This window comes from Trachypithecus francoisi, unplaced genomic scaffold (assembly GCF_009764315.1).
Source record: "Trachypithecus francoisi isolate TF-2019V2 unplaced genomic scaffold, Tfra_2.0 Lachesis_group3, whole genome shotgun sequence".
In the NCBI taxonomy this organism is placed as follows: domain Eukaryota; kingdom Metazoa; phylum Chordata; class Mammalia; order Primates; family Cercopithecidae; genus Trachypithecus; species Trachypithecus francoisi.
In genome coordinates this window covers 11,291,564-11,310,253 of record NW_022681468.1, presented here as the reverse complement: position 1 = coordinate 11,310,253, position 18,690 = coordinate 11,291,564, and the positions used below count along the sequence as shown (strand labels likewise).

General features: G+C 45.5%; 1 protein-coding gene, 1 long non-coding RNA gene and 1 other non-coding gene across 4 annotated transcripts; 1 reads left to right on the top strand and 2 right to left on the bottom strand.

The window, feature by feature from the left end:
- Positions 1–129: 129 nt before the first annotated feature.
- LOC117071876 lies at positions 130–404 on the bottom strand. The gene has a single exon (XR_004432605.1).
- A 1,246-nt stretch (positions 405–1,650) lies between these two features.
- GLRX5 (glutaredoxin 5) lies at positions 1,651–11,473 on the top strand. Its single transcript, XM_033191439.1, has 2 exons — positions 1,651–2,145; positions 10,687–11,473. The coding sequence occupies exons 1-2, from the start codon at positions 1,851–1,853 to the stop codon at positions 10,863–10,865; spliced, it is 474 nt and encodes a 157-aa protein (XP_033047330.1). The 5' UTR covers positions 1,651–1,850; the 3' UTR covers positions 10,866–11,473.
- LOC117071458 lies at positions 9,348–10,469 on the bottom strand. Of its 2 annotated transcripts, none has more exons than XR_004432309.1 (4): positions 10,402–10,469; positions 9,944–10,055; positions 9,699–9,858; positions 9,348–9,478 (listed from the first exon to the last, which is right to left on the bottom strand). It is a non-coding gene; the product is annotated as an uncharacterized LOC117071458 (long non-coding RNA). The 2 variants fall into 2 exon arrangements; XR_004432308.1 differs by lacking the exon at positions 10,402–10,469 and adding an exon at positions 10,220–10,391.
- Positions 11,474–18,690: the final 7,217 nt, after the last annotated feature.

Below are 18,690 nucleotides of genomic sequence, written 5' to 3'. Positions count from 1 at the left end.
ATTATTTGAAAGACTCACTCACTGACATGTGCTGATTTTCTGATTTTAAATTTGAACACTCCCAAAGCATAAACAGATCACCTCCAGCAACACTGTAAAAAAATACTCAAAGTTTTAAAAAAAGGAGTAACTTGTAGCAGTACTTAGTGTCCAACAGAAAACACTCCATCTGCTAAACAATATCTCGACTGCAAAGCTTATCTTACTGTTGGCGGATAGATAATGACATAGCCCAGTCATTATCACCGTGGCAACAGTGACCAGAAACTATCAGAGGAAAATTGCACATGGAACAGCTGGCTCTCGAGCAGGCATGCCTCAGCTTCCTCTGGAGTATGCTTTTTCTGCAAGTCTGGTGTGCTCGAGGGTACTACCAACCCCATGCGGCTCCAAGACTACAGATTATGTAAGTCCACTGGTCCTGCTCTTCCGGATTTATTCTTCCCGCCAATAGGAGCACTTACCACGTTCCAAGTACCGTCCTAGGCACTGAGGATACAGCACTGAATAAAGTTGAATGCAGGGTACAGAAGTCAATAACCAAGCTAGTAAATCCTGTATATTGTCAAACACTGGTAAGAACAAGGGAGAACAGAACAAGCAACGGGCCTAAGGAGGCTTGCTTTCCCTCCTCTGCACTCCCACACTGCTTTGTATCTGCTTCTCATTTCTCACGCTGGTTCCAAGCTTTGGGCACCAGGTCTCCCTGGACATTCCGCGCTGGCACCGCGCCTAGCACCCAGCGGCTGCTCAGAAGACGTTTGTCGAACGAACGAATTCACTTCTTAGTTCTCCATTCTACAAACCTTTCCTGATCCTAGGCCCAACAGCTTAAAAGGCTGGAGGGCCAACGAGGCTGGAAATTCAGAGGCGGCCGAACGCGGTGGCTCACGCCTGTAATCCCAGCACTTTAAGAGGCCAAGGCAGGAGGATCCCTTGAAGCCACGAGTTCGAGACCAGCCTGGGCAACAAAGTGAGACCGCCCTCCCGGCCACTTCCGTCTCTACAAAAAGAAAGGAAGAAAAACGAAACCCAGAGGAAATCACACACGCAAAAGCGCTTTACAAACTTTAAAAATGAAAATTGTTCTAGAGAAATAATCGCGCGCCGGAGGCGGAAGCCCCGGAGCCTCAGCTCCCACGTGGCGGCGGAGCCGAGGGAGAGTCCAGGAGCCGAGGCTACAGCCCGAGCGCTGGAATCCCGGTCAGGCTCCCGCTCTCCGCCACGACGAACTGCATTCGGCCGCGGCGTTCGGCAGGCGCCCAGGGACGCTCACCTAAGCTGGAAGAGGCGGATACTGGCCCGGCCTAACCCCGCTACCTCCCAAGAGACCGGAACCACGCGCCAGCCAACCGCGTTGCCATGTCAATTCAACCACCGCCAACACCGGAACCGGAAACTTCATCGGGAGGTGACCCCTTCCCGGCATTCCGCGGAACGGGCGAGTCCCGCGCCTCTCCCAGTTGTCTCGGGGTATCCCATCTGGCCTCATTGGCTCACGGGAGGAAAGTCGTCTTCCCTCTTGTTTTGCCTCTCGTTGCCCTGCAAGCGTGACCCTGATGGACATCCATTCTCTCCAATTAACTAGCAAAGCGGTTGCCGACGGCCAATAGTAAGGCAGTAGGATGCGACTCAGGCATAAGGCCCACCTCCTACCTGCTGGACGAGACGAGCAACGTGATTGGTAGAATCGAGTAATTGCCGATGAGTGTTGCCCAATCACGGAGGGCAGTTTAGAGCCGGTCCAATGAGGGTCTCCAGGGGGTGGGTCAAACTGCCGCGGGCCGGGGAGCGCTCCGGGTGGCCAGCCGGGTGCCCCGGCTGTCGTGGGTTCCGGCGAGCGTGCGGAGATGAGCGGTTCCCTCGGCCGAGCGGCGGCGGCTCTGCTCCGCTGGGGGCGCGGCACGGGCGGCGGTGGCCTTTGGGGTCCGGGCGTGCGGGCGGCGGGCTCGGGCGCGGGCGGCGGAGGCTCGGCGGAGCAGCTGGACGCGCTGGTGAAGAAGGACAAGGTGGTGGTCTTCCTCAAGGGGACGCCGGAGCAGCCCCAGTGCGGCTTCAGCAACGCCGTGGTGCAGATCCTGCGGCTGCACGGCGTCCGCGACTACGCGGCCTACAACGTGCTGGACGACCCCGAACTCCGACAAGGTCAGGCCAGTGTGCTGGGCAAGCGCCCTTCGCCCCGGGCCCAGGAGCATCGCTGCACGAGGCCGAGGGCTTCCGCCGCGCCGGGCTGGAGAGCGGGGCTCCATCGGCTGGGGTCTGTCTGGAGGTTCTAGCCGGGTTAGGGCGAGGAGTACTGTCCTGGAGTAGAGTCTGGGCTGCGGGTGTGGTTGATTTGACTGGGTCTTGAGGATCTGCGGCTCTCTGCTGTTGCCAACTTGAGCAGTAGGTAAAGTCCTGAGAGTTCAGTTATCCTCACTTCGAGCTAATATAGGCGTTTCGGGGCGACTTGTCAATGACTGACTCGGAGGAGGGCGGCCTGCAGCCTGACTGCTCTGCACGGTTAGGAAACATAGTAAGGATCCACTGTGAGACAGGTACTTTCGCGGACACTCTGGGGAGGTTGGAAGCCATTGGCCTGCTCGTGGGTAAGGGTCTGGGGCTGTCGATGGTGGGGAGAGGACTGAAGTTGTCTTTGAGGCTGGTGAGGTCGGAGGCTGATCTCTCTTGGCTCACGGCTCAGGGTGGCAAGCACCATCGTCTGTGGTTGCTACAAGCAAAGGGTTGGGACTGCTGTCGGCTGGCCTTAGTCGGGATCTGTGTTGTCGGGGAAAAGTCATGACATTTGGCTTTAGATACTCAAACACAGGACTGAATGTATGTGGGCCAGGGCTTGGAGAGGTTTGTGGGGAAAAGAAGCAGCCCTGGCTCCTGGGCGCCGGGCTAACTCACTGGCTCAGCCTCAGAGCCCAGAGGACCAGGGGCCAGATGGATCAGGCCAAGAGAGGGGAGGCTGCAGCTAATTAGCATCTTTTCCAAGTACCCCACGTGCATTCGCCAGTCTTATCTGAGTGGGGGAGGAGGAAGAGGCCAGGATGATCAGGGTTGGTGGAGAACTGGGAAGGCTGTACCTGTTCCTTCTAAAGAGTGACTTAGGGTACCTGCATCCCAGTTAGAGACTTTCAGTGACTGAGTCCCTGCATGTCCCTAGCTAAAAAGAGGTGCCAAGTGTGTGCTAAAAATAGGTGCCAGGTTCTCTGTTACTCTAAATTTGAAATTACTAACCATAGTCATTCCTTACATTGAAGAGACAGGCTGGTGTTTGGAAAAGCTTTGGGTTGAAATCCTCTTTTGTGGCTAATCAGGTGTAAAACTCAAGTCACTCAACTGCATTTGAGGATAATGAGACAATTTGGCAAAGTTTTTGTTAGGAAGACAAAGTAAAAATTACAGAAAGTGTGTGTCATCTTACCTGGCACAGAAAGCACCCGGTAAATGGTAGCTGGCTTCATATAGCACTTTATGGTTTTCAAACGTATTTTTTCCCAGATTATCTAGTCCTTAAAGACTCTTGGTGATGAGTGATCTTCCATTTGCTGTAGGTGATAGTGGTGTGGGTGGGACCTAGAAGGCATGTGAAGTTGAGGAGTTGACAGGGCAAGTTCAAATTACCACGTATATCTAATATTGCCTTGTGTTATTCTCATGACCCTTTTGTCTTCCTGGTCAACGAGAATGCCGCCAGGTACTGGGCTCAGTTTTATCACGTACAAAGCAAAGGACCTGCAGTCTTCCTTCAAAGACAGCTTCTCAGCTTAAAAGAGGAGTAACTGTTTTGCAGTCTTTTGACAGAGACCTTGCAGGGGGTCCGCTGCAAATTGCCAATATGGCACTAGTAAAAAAGTTGTGTTGTTATCTCGCTTAGTATAAAGTTTTGAGGGTCTTCGGTTTGTGAATTTATTTTCTCTTGTTTAATATAACTGGAAATGAGATATGCTGGAATATAGCTAATAAACTGAAAGTAGGAGCAAAAATAAGAATATGTACTGATACCATTTTATTTTTCTGTCATTTATCCATGTCTGGTGTCTGGTTTCGGAGTTTACTTTCTTAAGTATTCAAACAGCAGCAACAGGAATTTAACCCTTACGTTCCTTGACCACTGAGTTTCATCAGATTGCTGTTTTGGTTAATAAATGTGTTGCACAGATATTGAATATAACATATACCTCTTTTACTGCTTAGAAAAGTAAAGATTAGCGTAAGTATTAACATTTGGACTAGGGCAGGGTGGTAAAAGCACGTTCCCAAAATGGGGATTAGTTCAGCCAGGGTATTAAGACTCTTGCCCTCTTCCCTATACAGCTTTATTTACCAAGAGCAACTGATGGGCTGTCTGATGCTTGCTTTTGCCAGCCAAAGCTGTGTACACCAGATCCAAGGTCATTTCTAGTAACAGGAACAGAGCTCTTGCAAAACTGGCCTTTTGTTGGCTCTTAGGCCAAGGAGACCTGAACTTTACAAAGGGCCCAAACCAGAGGAAAACATTCTTTCCTAGTTTTGGGTACTTGGTTCCCAGGAGTGTGATGCGGACAGATCTGGAGACTGGGACCCAGGGAACAAAGGTGACTATGAGGCAGCATTGTGTTCTGGCCTTCTCAAGACCTTCTTGTACTTCTCTTTTTATCTGGAGCGCACACCGAAGACAGCCACAAAGGGATCAGGTCCTAGTAGACTGACATCGCTTCCGAATCCTAGTCTTAATAAAAGAACGTATGCTCATGGAAGCAACTTGGAAAACACGAAAAAGTTTAAAGAAGGAAAATCACCTATAATTTTATGGAAACCATTGTATTAACATTTGGATCTAGTTCCTAACAGCTTTTTTTTAAAAAACACATTGAGACCATGCTTGTCTATACATAGTATTTTGCCCTCCAGAGAGGAGGGAACATGTCTTATGCAGCTGCCTGTGGCACTGCATGTACGGCTTATGCAAAGCAAGCTTTCGGTGAGCATTTCAATAAATAAATAAATGCTGCTTTTATTTGTCATTATATTGCAAACTCTGTGGCCTCAAAGACATTATAAACATTTGCTGCCGATTTAGATCATCACTGTAGTCCTTGCCTCTGGAACAGTGACAGAATAGGGACTCAAATATTTGTGGAATAAATAACCATATCCTATTGTTGAGTGTTTATTAAGCATTTGAAAATACGCTCAACCTTTTCAGTATCGGGGAATTGAGGACAGTAGTGAAACGCATGTCATGCTGGTGAACTTTAAAAGTTGGATAACAAGTTGTGTGTTTGTGTTTGTGTTTGTGTGGTGCACATGTAGTAAGCTGCAGATGGCAGTATAAAATGGCACCAACACTTTGGAGGAGTAACTCTCAGTACCCAGTCAAGTTATGGGTGAACAGAGCCTAAGACCCAGCTGCGTGACTCCTAGGTATATATTCTAGAGAGGGGGATCTGCAAACTTACCCTAGTAAAGGGCCAGAGAGTAAGTATGTCAGGCTTTGTAGGCAGTGTGGTCTTTGTTGCATCTATTCAACTCTGCTGTTAGATAGCCTGAAGTCAGTCATGGGCAATATGTAGATGAATGAGCAGGCTGAGTTTCCATAAAACTTTATTTACGAAAATAGGAAGTAGACTAGATTTGGCCTGAAGACTACAGTTTATCCGCCCCTGGCCTAGAGACTGACTTCTGCATGGGTGTGTTAGGACGTGGGTCCCCAGCCCCCAGGCCAGGGATCCAGGCCGTACAGCAGGAGGTAAGCGGTGGGCAAGCAAGCTTTACCGCCTCAGCTCCACCTCCTGTCACATCAGTGACGGCATTAGATTCTCATAGGAGCACAAACCCTGTTGTGAACTGCACATGCGAGGAATCTAGGTTGTGCATTCCTTATAAGAATGTAACTAATGCCTGATGATGTGAGGTGGAACAATTTCATCCCGAAACCATCCCCACCCTTTCCCTGTCCATGGAAAAATTGTCTTCCACAAAACCAGTCCCCGGTGCCAAAAAGGTTGGGGACCTCTGTGTCAGGATACCTGTGTTGGGGCGTTCATTGTAGCATGGCTTGCAATAATGAAAAACTTGACAGGAAGGGATCTTGGTCTATTAGTAGCAGACCAGATAAATAAACTTTAGTCATATGATAGAAAGGTAAACTGTTGTTAAAATAAACTAGATCTAGTTGTATTTAACATGGCTGAATCTCAAAAATACAATGTTTAGTCAAAAAGCAAGTAGCAAACATGTAATTATGGCATAATACCATTTGTATATGTAAATGTTAAAGATATAAAACAGTCCCATATATTGCAGATATGTGTGCAGTGCACTTGTAGCTCATGGGCAGGAGTGACAGATGGCAGCTAGAGGGTAGAGGCCACCTCTGGTGAGGGACTCAGGTAGCATGCGGTTAAGAGTCTGGGCTTTTGTACTCCTGGAAGCCTGGATATAAATCCTGGTTTCACTGCATGCTGTCACTGTGAGTTTTGTTAAGTTACTTAACCCTTCTGAGCCTTACTTTCTTCATCTGTAAAGTAGGGATAATTGTACCTGCCTTGTCAGATTTTTGTAAAGATTAAATAAGATTATTTTGTAAAACGCTTAAAGAGTGTGAAACTCAGTAATCCTTAACTCAATAAATGGGTTTTTTTTGTTGGTTTTTTTTTGTTTGTTTTTTGGGTTTTTTTTTTTTGAGACAGTGTCACTCTGCTGCCTAGGCTGAAGTGCAGTGGGCAATCTTGGCTCACTGCCACCCCTGCCTCCTGGATTCAAGCGATTCTCCTGCCTCAGCCTCCCAAGGAGCTGGGATTACAGGTGCCTGGCACCATGCCTGGCTAATTTTTTTTTGATTTTTAGTAGGGACAGGGTTTCACCATGTTGGCCAGGCGAGTCTGAACTCCTGACCTCAGGTGATGCACCAGCCTTGGCCTCCCAAAGTGCTGGGATTACAGGTGTGAGCCACCGCACCTGGCCTAAATGGTATTTTTATTACTTTATGGTATACGTAATCACTTTTTCCTGCATTATTTTCCTGTGCTTTTTCTGTTGCCTCTTTTTCTCAGAAAAGCATCGCTCTGCAGGGTGGGTGGTGGAGGATGTTGGTATGGAGAGAATGTCCACACTGTGCCTGGTACTATGCTGGGAGCTCAATTCATTTCATTCCTTAGATATCACGGAATCTTCATAATACATCTGCGAGGCGTAGAGTATATTCCCATTTTACAGATGAGGAAACTGAGGCTAAGAGATGAACAGATTTGTCTGAGGCTACATTTACAGGCTAGCAAACCAGATCTACTGACCCTTAAGCCTGTGCCTTGCCCACTCTGCCCCATGCTTTGCTTTTCTTCTAGTGAGGGTCTGCTGATTTCCATGCTTTCAGCTCAGACCATCTTATCTTGACTTAACGCCATTCTCTAAATTAGAGAATATGAAGAAATTGTGACTCTCAGAGGTGGTGCAACTTGCCCAAGGTCACAGAGCCTAGTAGGTAAGAGACAGAGTTGGAACTCACATTAGATTCTGAAGCTACTGTAGTGAAGTTCTACCAGGAAAAATAAAAAGAAAGAAAACTATGATTATGCTGCTCTTATAATTTAGTGTCCAAACCAGGAGTATTGTCCAGTGTTCTGAATGTGATGAATTTTGAAAAATACCTTTTGAAAGTTCTGGAAGGGAATTTTAAAGTACATTTCTGTCCTCTTTCTGGGTTGATACTTTGGAATATGAATGTGTTTGTATGGGTTTTTTTGGTGGGGCATTAGATGTGCGTAAACTGACTTTGTAAGATAGCCTCCGAACTACCAGTTCCTAGTGTTACTCTGCCATATAACTTTGCAGTCAGCATTTTCTGCCCCGAATGGAATCACCACTGTCTATCACGTATGAAATAATGATTATCATTAAAATTCATTCTTGGATATGATTTTCTAATTTTCAAGAGTAGCTCTCTGATTCTGAGTTATATTCAAGTGATATTTGTAAGAACTACCACTGCATATTGCAGTTTTTGAAAACTAAAGTGTGAGAGAGATTAACCATGTTTAAACAGTTACTTGTGAGTCTGCAGGATTCATTTTAATATTCAACTTACGAAGAGTAGTCTTTTATTATTAACAGTTTCTCAACTTCACTCCTTAGGAAGCAATTGGTTATTTCCTTAAATATTTAAACTGGTAATCAGTTTTCTTAAATATGGAAAGTAGCATAGTCATTAAGAAGGGTGCCAACGTTTGGCCTTGATGTCAGCTGCCCGTTGCACCTATTCATCTAAAAATTAAAGAAGCAGCTAAATTTAATTTTGATACACTGTCAGCTGCTGTCAAGAACAGGGAGGTGGCTCACGAGAAGTTAGTATCACTTGCATGTGGCTGTGTGTGTTGGGTGTTCAGAACGTCTGAAAGCCTGCTTGTTTTGGTAGTTTTGGTGGTAAGGATTCTGGGGTCTCCCCTTCTCTCATAGTCAGGACATACAATCTGCAGCAACATAAAGTTTAATGAATGAGGCAAGCCCAGTGCTTTGATTGAGTGTGATACTATAAAAAATGATTGATGAAAAGCAATTTTACTTTAGAAACATGTATTTTTAGGGTAAAACGTATTTTTGGGTTGTTCTCAGGCAGCAAACTTATTTCCATTTTTGGTGTGTTTCAAAAATTATAGACACCCACCAAACTAAATCAGTAAAAACTGGTTATTACAGAAAGCTTCACGCAATATATTACTCATTGAAACAAAACAGATCGTTCATGCACATAAATGACTCATTTGCATAAAAGGTATATAAGAAAGTTTAAGAGAACGAAAAGAAGCTCATGTTTACTTTAAACATTTCTTAATCTCGCACCCAGCTCTCAGTCATCATAAAGATAAAAGTTTGTAATCGGCATCATTGTAAAAAGTAAGTTTTGATAGACTTTGTATTTGAGGACAGAGTTTGAAGAAAGTAAAAAACACACAAATTATGCTAGTTGTTTTTGTTGACATAGCATCAAACATCAGCATGATGAATAACTTGAATTCATCAGGGTATTCTAGTATATCTAGATATTTGGCATTATAAAGACATTTTGATGATTAATGGAATTTACCCTTTGTTAGCAAATGCCAAAAGAGCTAGCTGATGTTTCTTTACCAGCACCCAGAGTGGCTGAGAGGTGTCTTTTTGGAGACCTGGAGCAATGTAACCCTTTCTTAATATGTGAAGTCTGGAGAAGGAAGATAAAGCCCTTGGTTCAGGGGCTTTCTCTAGGACTGTCGTTTAGAGCAAAGTCAGTTTTTTTTATAAGGCAATAACTTTTAAGAAAAAACTAAATTGTATATTGGGACTTGTGATATAACTGAAATCAGTAATTTTATTTGGAAAACGATAATAAATTATAGGGTATCAAGAGCAAGTTTTTGTATTTTTAGTTTGTTTACATAAAAATCAATTTGTGTAAACTGTACTGTACTTGAACAAAGTTGACTTTTCTGTTTTGTTTACCCATATGCTCATTTTGGCCATTTAAAAATATCTGTGTAAATATAAAAGTGTCACATAAGAGTTAGTTCCTATATGCCATGCTTTGACCATCTTCATTTTTAACATGACCAATATAGGCTTTTTAATGGCCGGCTATGTTTTTGAAAGCACAGTCATCTCAACATACAAGCAGAAAAGGAAGTAGAATGATGAAGAGGAATGTTAAGAGTAATCTATTATGTCTTAAGATTGAAGCCACATTACTTTCTTACCATTTTGTTACAGTCGTCGTCCTTGTGACTCAGAATTGAACAGAGTAGTCGCACAGCTGCGCTGTCACAGAGCGTCCCTCATCTCCTCTGTGTCCTCAGAGCCATTTGCACACAGGACTGATCACGTGCTTGCTGGCTGGTTTCTTGGCTGCTGTGAGCTCTGAAGAGCAGAGTGGGTCTCAGCCCCTGAACCCCCCAGCCCTGGACAGGGCCCTTGCTGAGCTCTGGCCCTTCATTAGACTTACCAGTCTCTTCGGGTTCTGCCCAGAGCCTGATCATCCACTCCACAGAGAGCCCATCATAGTGGCTGGATAGATGGGAACTGACAACCCATAGCCATGGGACAGGAATTTTTCCCTGGGTAAAAGTAATTGTTAAAAATTAAAAAACAAAAACAAAACAAAACAAAAACTTAGCAACTCATCATCTCGAGCTGAAATAACTGATGGCCTGCACCAACCTAGACAGTCACAGTCATGAAAAGCACACAGGTGGGATTGCCCGAATTGGCCATGAATTACCGTGATGGATCCATTTGGTTATGAAGTTGGTTGTGACATTTCTTCAAGTTTGCTTCACCTGAAGCTTGACTGGTAGATGAAGAATTATGGCCTTATGTGTCTTATGTGACTTGCATTACCCAGTCCAGTCCTCTGCCATTAATCTGCAGTGTGTCAGGTATTTTACTGAGAATCTTACTTACCTAATTCTCACAAAAACCTTGTAAGATGAGGGTGGAAACAGGATGAGAAGTCAGGTGACTTGTCTGAGGGCGGACGGTTTGTAATTGGAAGAGTTAGGGCCTAACCACTGATCTCTTTGACACAAAAACTCGTGCTCTCAGTAGCAAACACAGTGCTCTCAAGATTGGGGGAAGCCAGGGAGGGACAATGGGTTGTCTGCTATTAGTGGATCAGAATTACATATTTAATCATGAAAGGTTCAGCTTTCACCATTTAAATAACAAATAAATGTTCTTTCTCCATAGGCATTAAAGACTATTCCAACTGGCCCACCATCCCGCAAGTGTACCTGAATGGCGAGTTTGTGGGGGGCTGTGACATTCTTCTGCAGATGCACCAGAATGGGGACCTGGTGGAAGAACTGAAAAAGCTGGGGATCCACTCCGCCCTTTTAGATGAAAAGAAAGACCAAGACTCCAAGTGAGGGCGGCCAGGTCCTCACTGAGCAGAGAGGGAGCCGTTCACGTCAGAGACTCACTGCCAGAAAAGCCTTACCCATTTTGGTTTTCACTCTTGAGACCGCAGCTGCTTGCACTGATCATTTTGGTTCGTGAGCAGTTGGGTGATTTTAGTTTGTCTGGTGTTTGGGCTAAGAATATTTTATTGTGGACTTAATTCCAACCACTGCACTGTAACGATTCAATGCTGTATTATGAGATTGCTGTAAACAAAATTCATTCTTGTCGCTTATTCTTTGCCTGATTCAGGAGTTAAGTAGAAGCTTTGGAATCATTATTCATGACCCCTCTGCAAATGTGTCAGTCTCCAAAGACAGTATCTCCCCCCCAGATTTTTGTGTAGCTTCTTTTGTTACGGAAAATGATGGACAAAAAAAGAAACTGTGATAACTGAGGTGTTGGCGTTGTTTTTTAAAATAAAGTCCAGCACAGGGATGCTGTGCGTGCCTGAGTTAATTCGGAAGTGCATGTGTCTGTAAGGTTTTGGAGTGCCTGCAATGTTTTATGTGTGGGAAGTAAGGGTGAAGTAAGGGTGATTCTCATATTCTTCTATTAAATTTGCCACAAGAATTGCCATTGAGCCCTGGTCTACTTTCTGGGGGAAGCTGCTGTTTGGATGGTGAGTCAACTGTGCAGCTGGAGGTGCGGGTGGGCTGGAGGGAGCAGAAGTGGGTGAGGCCGGAGGAGGCGGCCCCACCTGCCTATCTCTGGAGTCCTGTGCTTGGCAAACTGCTACAGTTAGATAGGGAGACATCGGCAGCAGTCCACAGAGCTAGGGGATTTAATGAGTATTTTACTTCTTAAAAAATGCGGCCCTTTTTCAAAGAGGACATAATTGGGACTGTGGCAGAGATTCTCCCAGTGTCTGGTGTCTTTAAAAGACTTTTCCATGATTTCTGCATCCCAAGACTGGAGCCTGGTAGAGCCTGGGGCTGTGCAGTGGCCGTGGGAAGGAAGCCTATCCTTGTGTGGCGTGAAGGCTTCGTTCATCTTCAGGGACTTAAAGAGAGCACTTGTCTAGAAATGTATCTTTACGTGGCAGAGATGGGAAGAAGGATGCATTTTCTCATGAAAAAGGCAAAAAGGGACAGGATGGCTCCTTTTCCCCAGAGCCATTCTAGAGGCTTGTTCTTCGTTGCTTATTTAATCTCTCTGAGTTCCTCTTGAGAATACTCTGAAAACAGACTTCCTCCATGAAGTCAGGCTAGAACTGGACGGAGTTGCCCCTGCTCCCCTTCCCCAGAGGTTCTGGAAGGGGAAGGAAAGCTGTATCCCCATGCCCCCCACCCTGAGGACTGCCGCATCAGATGAGAGCACTGCTCCTCAGTGATCACCCACCTCACAGTGTCAGAGAAAGAAAAATAGATTATTCTCAGAAAAAAAGGTTATTACATTCATTGTCTGCTACATCCCATGATACCTTTATGTCTTCTGTAAGCTAAAGGACCTTAGGATCTTAGAGGAGGTTAAAACACATCCATTGGAGCCATTTGGTTTAGAAATGAGAGAAGCAGGAGCACTAGAGGGATCCACCTTGTCCTGTAGACAGAGTCACCATGAATAAGTCACTTCATACTGCCTCTGGATGGGTATAGGCCGTGGACCAGAGGCCGGGTCTACAAAATTGTCCCTTGCTGTCACATCTAGTGAGGAGTGTGGTATGTATTCACAATTTTGCTGCTTTTGGCTTTTCCTTACATCTACCTGTGTACCCTTAGGTTTCATCTGAAAAGTGGAATGATGAGAAACTTATTGATGGGAAGCATCAATGTGAGAAGCCCCTCTAGAATGTGATTAGAGCTAGGAAAAGGCTGCCAAGGGAATAATTTGACCCATGCTTATGAGTCATAGTGAGATCATATCAAAGTCACTAGGGAACTTAATAAGTTGAAGGAATCACTGGGCTCTACCAGGAATGTAAGTATTCTTTCTCAGAGTTAATTAATAAGTTTTTCTATATGCCTAACCACTTTACCAAGTAGAAAATTGAAGATGCTATCTAGTGTATGTCTGAATAATTTTGATGGTCTGCGTCATTAGAATTTGCTGTGAGAAGAGGCACAGAGGTTCCTTGTGCAAACAGCAGTACCACACAGCTATTTAAAATGCAAGGACTGCTTCTCGGGTGTTCAGTACAGTCCATTAGGCCTGTATTCGTGTGATTATATTGTCTCTGTCATAGCTTCAGGGTCTGTGTTATTAGACCCTTAGAAATAGATCACGTTATTTTAGAAGATTAAACATTTTATGATTTCAGGTAGTTTTAATTTTTTTTCATGGATTGGTAGTTACATAAATGTCATTACGCTTCATGTAAGCTATGAGTTTTAGAGATACCTTAGTACAGAAGATAACTTTTAAGTTGGGTTTCTTTTTTACAAGCCATAGCTGCCAGCTTAAGAGAGAATTCTTGTTACATTCGTTAGGTTTACTTAGATACTTTGATATAAATTATACTTTGAGAAATCAGGTCCCTTGTTTGTGACAGGAGGGACTGTGCTAAGGGTAGAGGAATGACTTGGGTTGGCAAGGTTTTATTGGTGCAAATTGATTGATTGTAAAAGGGTCTTTCTCTGTTGCCCATGCTGGAGTGCAGTGGCCTGATTATGGCTCACTGCAGCCTTGACCTCCTGGGCTCAAGCGATCCTTCCCACACAGCCTCCTGAATAGCTGAGACTTCAGATGTGCACCACAACACCTGGCTAATTTATTATTATTATTATTTAGAGACAGGGTCTCTCTATGTTGCCCAAGCTGGTCTTGAACTCCTGGCTCAAGTGATCCTCCCACTCTGGCCTCCCAAAGTGTTAAGATTACAGGCATGAGCCACTGTGCCCGGCAGAAACAAATTGAAATGTGAGGTGAGAAAGCTTTCATGTTGGTTCCTGAGAGTCACCGACAGGAAAAGATACATGTTAGGGGATGGCCACACAGAACACTGATTGTTTTAAAAATTTAACATTCCACTTAAGAACTGTTTAGTAAATCTAAAAAACAGCTTTAAATGGTGCCTGAGAAGCATATAATAGCTACTGTGAAGCAGAGCAGAGGAATGGTGAAGAAAAAAGCCATTTTAAAGTCCAGGGGCTTATGGAGACGCATGGGGTGACCCAGGTGGACTCGTGTAAAGCCACATTCCCGTCTTATTTCCTGAGAGTAGCATCACTTGAGGTCTGAAAGCTATGTGGGCATTGTGCGTAAGGGGAGCATTGTTTTCTTGGCAGTCGCCCTGGGAGCCCAGTGCAGTTGAGCTGAGGGCAGAGTCTAAGCCAATAGATGCCACTGAAGGTGCACGTCACCTCAAAGATCTCTATCCCAGATTCAGCCAGAATAGCCATGTTATTCCCCTCTTTGTGAACCTCCCGGGGTGCTTGGTTGTGTCGCAGTGAAGTCTCTCCTACCCCAGAAAGCCTCCCCTGACCCCAGATGGAACAGAGCCCTTAATCCACTCTACAGCCCTGTTCTTTGCTCATCACCCCAGGACCTAACTACCTTTTACTTGGCTTTATTCAAATCCCCTCTGGCCAGCATACACAGTGCCCCGAAAAATATATTTAGAAAAGAGCGAAGAATTTCCTTTCTTCATTCCTTTTGGATTAGTCACAAGAAATGTCACACTGTTAAAGGTTACAGCCTCGCAACACCACAGTAGCTAAGAGCTGGGACTCAAGTCACACTATGACAGGTTACAGCCTCGCAACACAGCAGTAGCTAAGAGCTGGGACTCAAGTCACACTATGACAGGTTACAGCCTCGCAACACAGCAGTAGCTAAGAGCTGGGACTCAAGTCACACTATGACAGGTTACAGCCTTGCAACACAGCAGTAGCTAAGAGCTGGGACTCAAGTCACACTATGACAGGTTACAGCCTCGCAACACAGCAGTAGCCGGGACTTAAGTCACCCTCCCGGGATTTGTATCCCAGCCCTTGCCGGGTGTGCTACTGACCTCGGACGACTTAGTAACCTCCCTTCCTGCTTAAGTGGGCAAATAGCAGATGCCACTGACCTCAGGCGTGTTACAAGCTTAGATGACAGCACCTTATCGAGAACATGGCTCATAATGAGCTCTCCTGTAAGTTGACCCTGACAGTTAATGTTGGATTACACCTGGACTTTGTACCGTGCTGTGGTATCCACCACCGTTTGGAGTGTTTAAGGGAGTGGAGGACAGGCTGATGAACAGAACAATGTCCATGTTTGGTTGCCTCCAGAACAGAGAGATTCATTGTTGAAGGCAAAGGACAAGATCTAATCCTTGTGATCATCTGTCAGTGGACTGCCCAGCAGCCCTAGGGGACGGCAGGGCCTTCAGCCAGAAAGAATTCCCTGTAAAGTATGTTTCCTACCATTACAGTTTGACTTACTGCCACTGAGTTTTATTTTTAAAAAGACTGCTTCTATTTCATACCAAAGTGGAGAGTCTTTTTTGAACGGATATGTTAGACAGTTACTGTGGTGAGTTAGGCTTCAAAGAACGCAGTTTAACCTTGAGTTAATTCTAATTTAGCAGTAGCAAGGATTGTGACACTGGGTTCTACTATACCTCATTAGCCATTTTCACAGGGATTCATTTTGCCAGAAAAAGGAGGTAGAAATGTTCGCCGGTTCCTAGGAAACGTGGTGAGCAAATGTGGAAAGTATTTCCAGGTTATTGCTGTGTCTTCACTAGTCCTGAGCAAGCTATCAGCTTTGATCATCCCCACCACCAATGAAGAAACCTTCCTGGGGAGGCCGTGCGGAGCCTGAGTCTATGGGGACCTCTTCTGGCTCCAGACCCAGGCTGCGCAGAGGCTGAGACTTGAGCTGGGTGTCAGATACCCCTCACCCGTTGCCCTGACCTTGAGGGTGTTAGGGTGCAGTCAGAGTCTCACATAGGTATCATAATATTTCAGATCTCAAGGAGAATCAACGTCTCAGTTGTTCAGTACGTTTAAAAGTAAATTGCAATCCTGGGAAACTAGCAGCACACTTCCTGTTATGTTGGCCTTTTGAATTGTTTTGTTTTTTGTTTGTTTTTGAGATGGAGTCTCTCTCTGTTACCCAGGCTGGAGTGCAATGGCGCGGTCTTGGCTCACTGCAGCCTCTGCCTCCCGAGTTCAAGCGATTCTCCTGCCTTAGCCTCCTGAGTTGCTGGGATTACAGGCGCCTGCTACCATGCCCAGCTAATTTTTTGTATTTTCAGTAGAGATGGGGTTTCACCATGTTTGCCAGGCTGGTTTCAAACTCCTGACCTTGTGATCCACCAGCCTCAGCCTCCCAAAGCACTGGGATTACAGGCATGAGCCACTGCGCCTGGCCTTTAAGTTGTTTTTTTAACTTTTGTCCATGATTCCTTAGTAAAGTCTTCTTAAAATGATTCTTGGGAGAGCAGAGGACAAGGGGCGGTGTCAGTTACACCTGGCTAAGTTACTTCAGGTGCACTTCGTAAAAAGTGTGGTGGGATGTCCATATCCTAATCTCCGGCATGTGTGACTATGTTACCTGGGGTAAGTGTAAGCCGTGTTTAAGTTCAGGATCTTGAGATAGAGAGATTGTCTTGGATCACCTGGGTGGGCCCAGTGTAATTACAGGTGTCCTGGGCAGGAGGGAAGCAGAGGTGGGAGTGATGTACTCTGAAGAGGATGGAAGGGGCCTCGGGCCAAAGATTGCAGGCAGTCTCTAGAGCTGGAAAAGCCAAGGAGACGGATCCTCCCCTGGAGTCTCCAGAAAGAACACAGGTCATGAGTTTGGCCCAGTGAAAGTCATTTTAGACTTCTGACCTCCTGCTCTGTAAGATTAAAAATTGGTGTTGCTTTAAGCCACTAAGCTTGTCATTTGTTGCAGCGGCAAAAGGAGACTAATTCACCTGGCTGCCTGGATTTTATGGTGGACACTTACTTGGTATGAGCAGACAGTGGGAAGGGTCAAACAATTATTGAGCATTTACATCCATAATTTGGTCCTCACCAAAGATCTGCAAATGTGGGATATTCACTCTTCCTTTCAGAGGATGACACAGAGACCGGGAGGGGTCAGGTTACTTGTCCAAGGTTGCTACCTAGTGGAATTTGAGCTGTGATCAAATCCATATTGTAGCACCCTTCAGAGGCCCAGCTCAGTGAGTGCATCCACTTAGTGCAGCTGTGGCCGTGGTGTCCAGAGTGTTTGCCCTGTAGCCCTGAGAATAACTGAATTTGAGCTTCAGTTTCCTATTGAAAGAGCCAGGGAGGCCAGGGATTTTGGAAGTTGCCCCTGGCCATCCACTGTCACGTATGTGAAGGAAGCAGAGGATCCCACCTCTGAGGTCAGACAAATGGTAGGTGAATGCAAATAACGCCTCCTTGCAAATGATGCCTCCTTGCAAATGATGCCAGGGAAAGTCTCCTGGGCCCCATGTGTTGTACGGACAGGTGGCCAGGCCAGAGGTCCCGCTGGACTTCACTGTGAAATGCCAGACAGCAGGAAGTAAACAAAGTGCTTTATAAACGAGCTCCTGCAGGCTGCTGGCCTTTCCCTGCACTTCCGTCCGACCTCGGTCACAGCCCTGGGCAGGGTCAGATATTTCTACCCATGCTCAGGGCCACCTGTTGCCCCAAGTTCTACTTCCTGGCGGCGTCCCTCTGCCAGCCCTTGCTGCTGCCCCCACCTTCCTCTGTCTGTCCCCCACCCGCCAGCCTTTTCCTTGGTCACAGTTGTCCTTTTGTTTCCTGTGGTTGTCAGAAACATGGTCAAATAGGGTATAAGCTCTTAGTATCCCATTCATTTGCAATTTCAACCTTGTTTTTAATAAAACGATGCATGCATATAATTTGTCAAATGATACTTTACAAACTACAGTATAATGAAAAACAGCACTCTCCTGCCTTTTACCTTTTGATCCATGGGTCCTGCTCTCTATAGGCAACACCTTTCCATGTCTTAAGCAGTTTCTTGTTCCCCTCCATATTTCATTTCCTTCCTTCCCTCCCTCCCTCCCTGCCTCCCTCCCTTCCTTCGTCCCTCCCTCCCTCCCTTCCTTTCTTCTTTGTTTTGTTTTGTTTTTTGAGACAGCGTCTCACTCTGCTGCCCAGGCTGGAGTGTAGTGGTACAATCACGACTCACTGCAGCCTCGACTTCCCAGGCTCAGGCGATTCTCCCACCTCAGCCTCTAAAGTAGCTAGGACTACATGTGCGTGCCACTACGCTCAGCTACTTTTTTGTATTTTTAGAAGAGATAGAGTCTCACTGTGTTGCCAGGCTCGCCTCAAACTCCTAGGCTCAAGAGATCCACCCACCTGGGCTTCCCAAAGTGCTGGGATTACAGGCGTCAGCCACTGTACCTAGCCAGTGTTTTTTAATGTGCTTGTATTGCTATTTATTTGCTAATCAATCAGATATTATCTAACCTCTTTCCCATTTTGATAGATAAGAATGTTCTCATATGACCATCAATCTATCCTACTCACTGTTCCCTATACAATTAGCACAATCATCAGTCTTGACATTATTACTGACAGTATATATGTTAGTGAAATAAATATATATAAATAAGCAAATGCTATATTCTTTTTATAACTTTTATCTCCCTTTGTTAAAAATTGTCTTTTTTTAGTTGTTTATTTTCTATTTGATTATTTCGTATTGGATTTTTATACAGTGCACAGGCATCTGCCAAATACCTGTCAATAAAGTTTTTGAACAGAAGCATCATGTAACTCATAGTCGCCCTTGACCCCTGCCAAGCTCCCTCCTGGAATCCTCCACCGTCCAGCTGCTGTCTGATGTCTGTCATCATCCTTGCTCTTCCGGTGTTGGATTTTCTGTTCCCCG

Excerpts from the sequence above, each read along its gene's own strand:
- GLRX5 (XM_033191439.1), top strand. The coding sequence starts at position 1,851 with ATGAGCGGTTCCCTCGGCCGAGCGGCGGCGGCTCTGCTCCGCTGGGGG. Across the intron at positions 2,146-10,686 it reads CGACCCCGAACTCCGACAAG|GCATTAAAGACTATTCCAAC; the intron begins GTCAGGCCAGTG and ends CTTTCTCCATAG.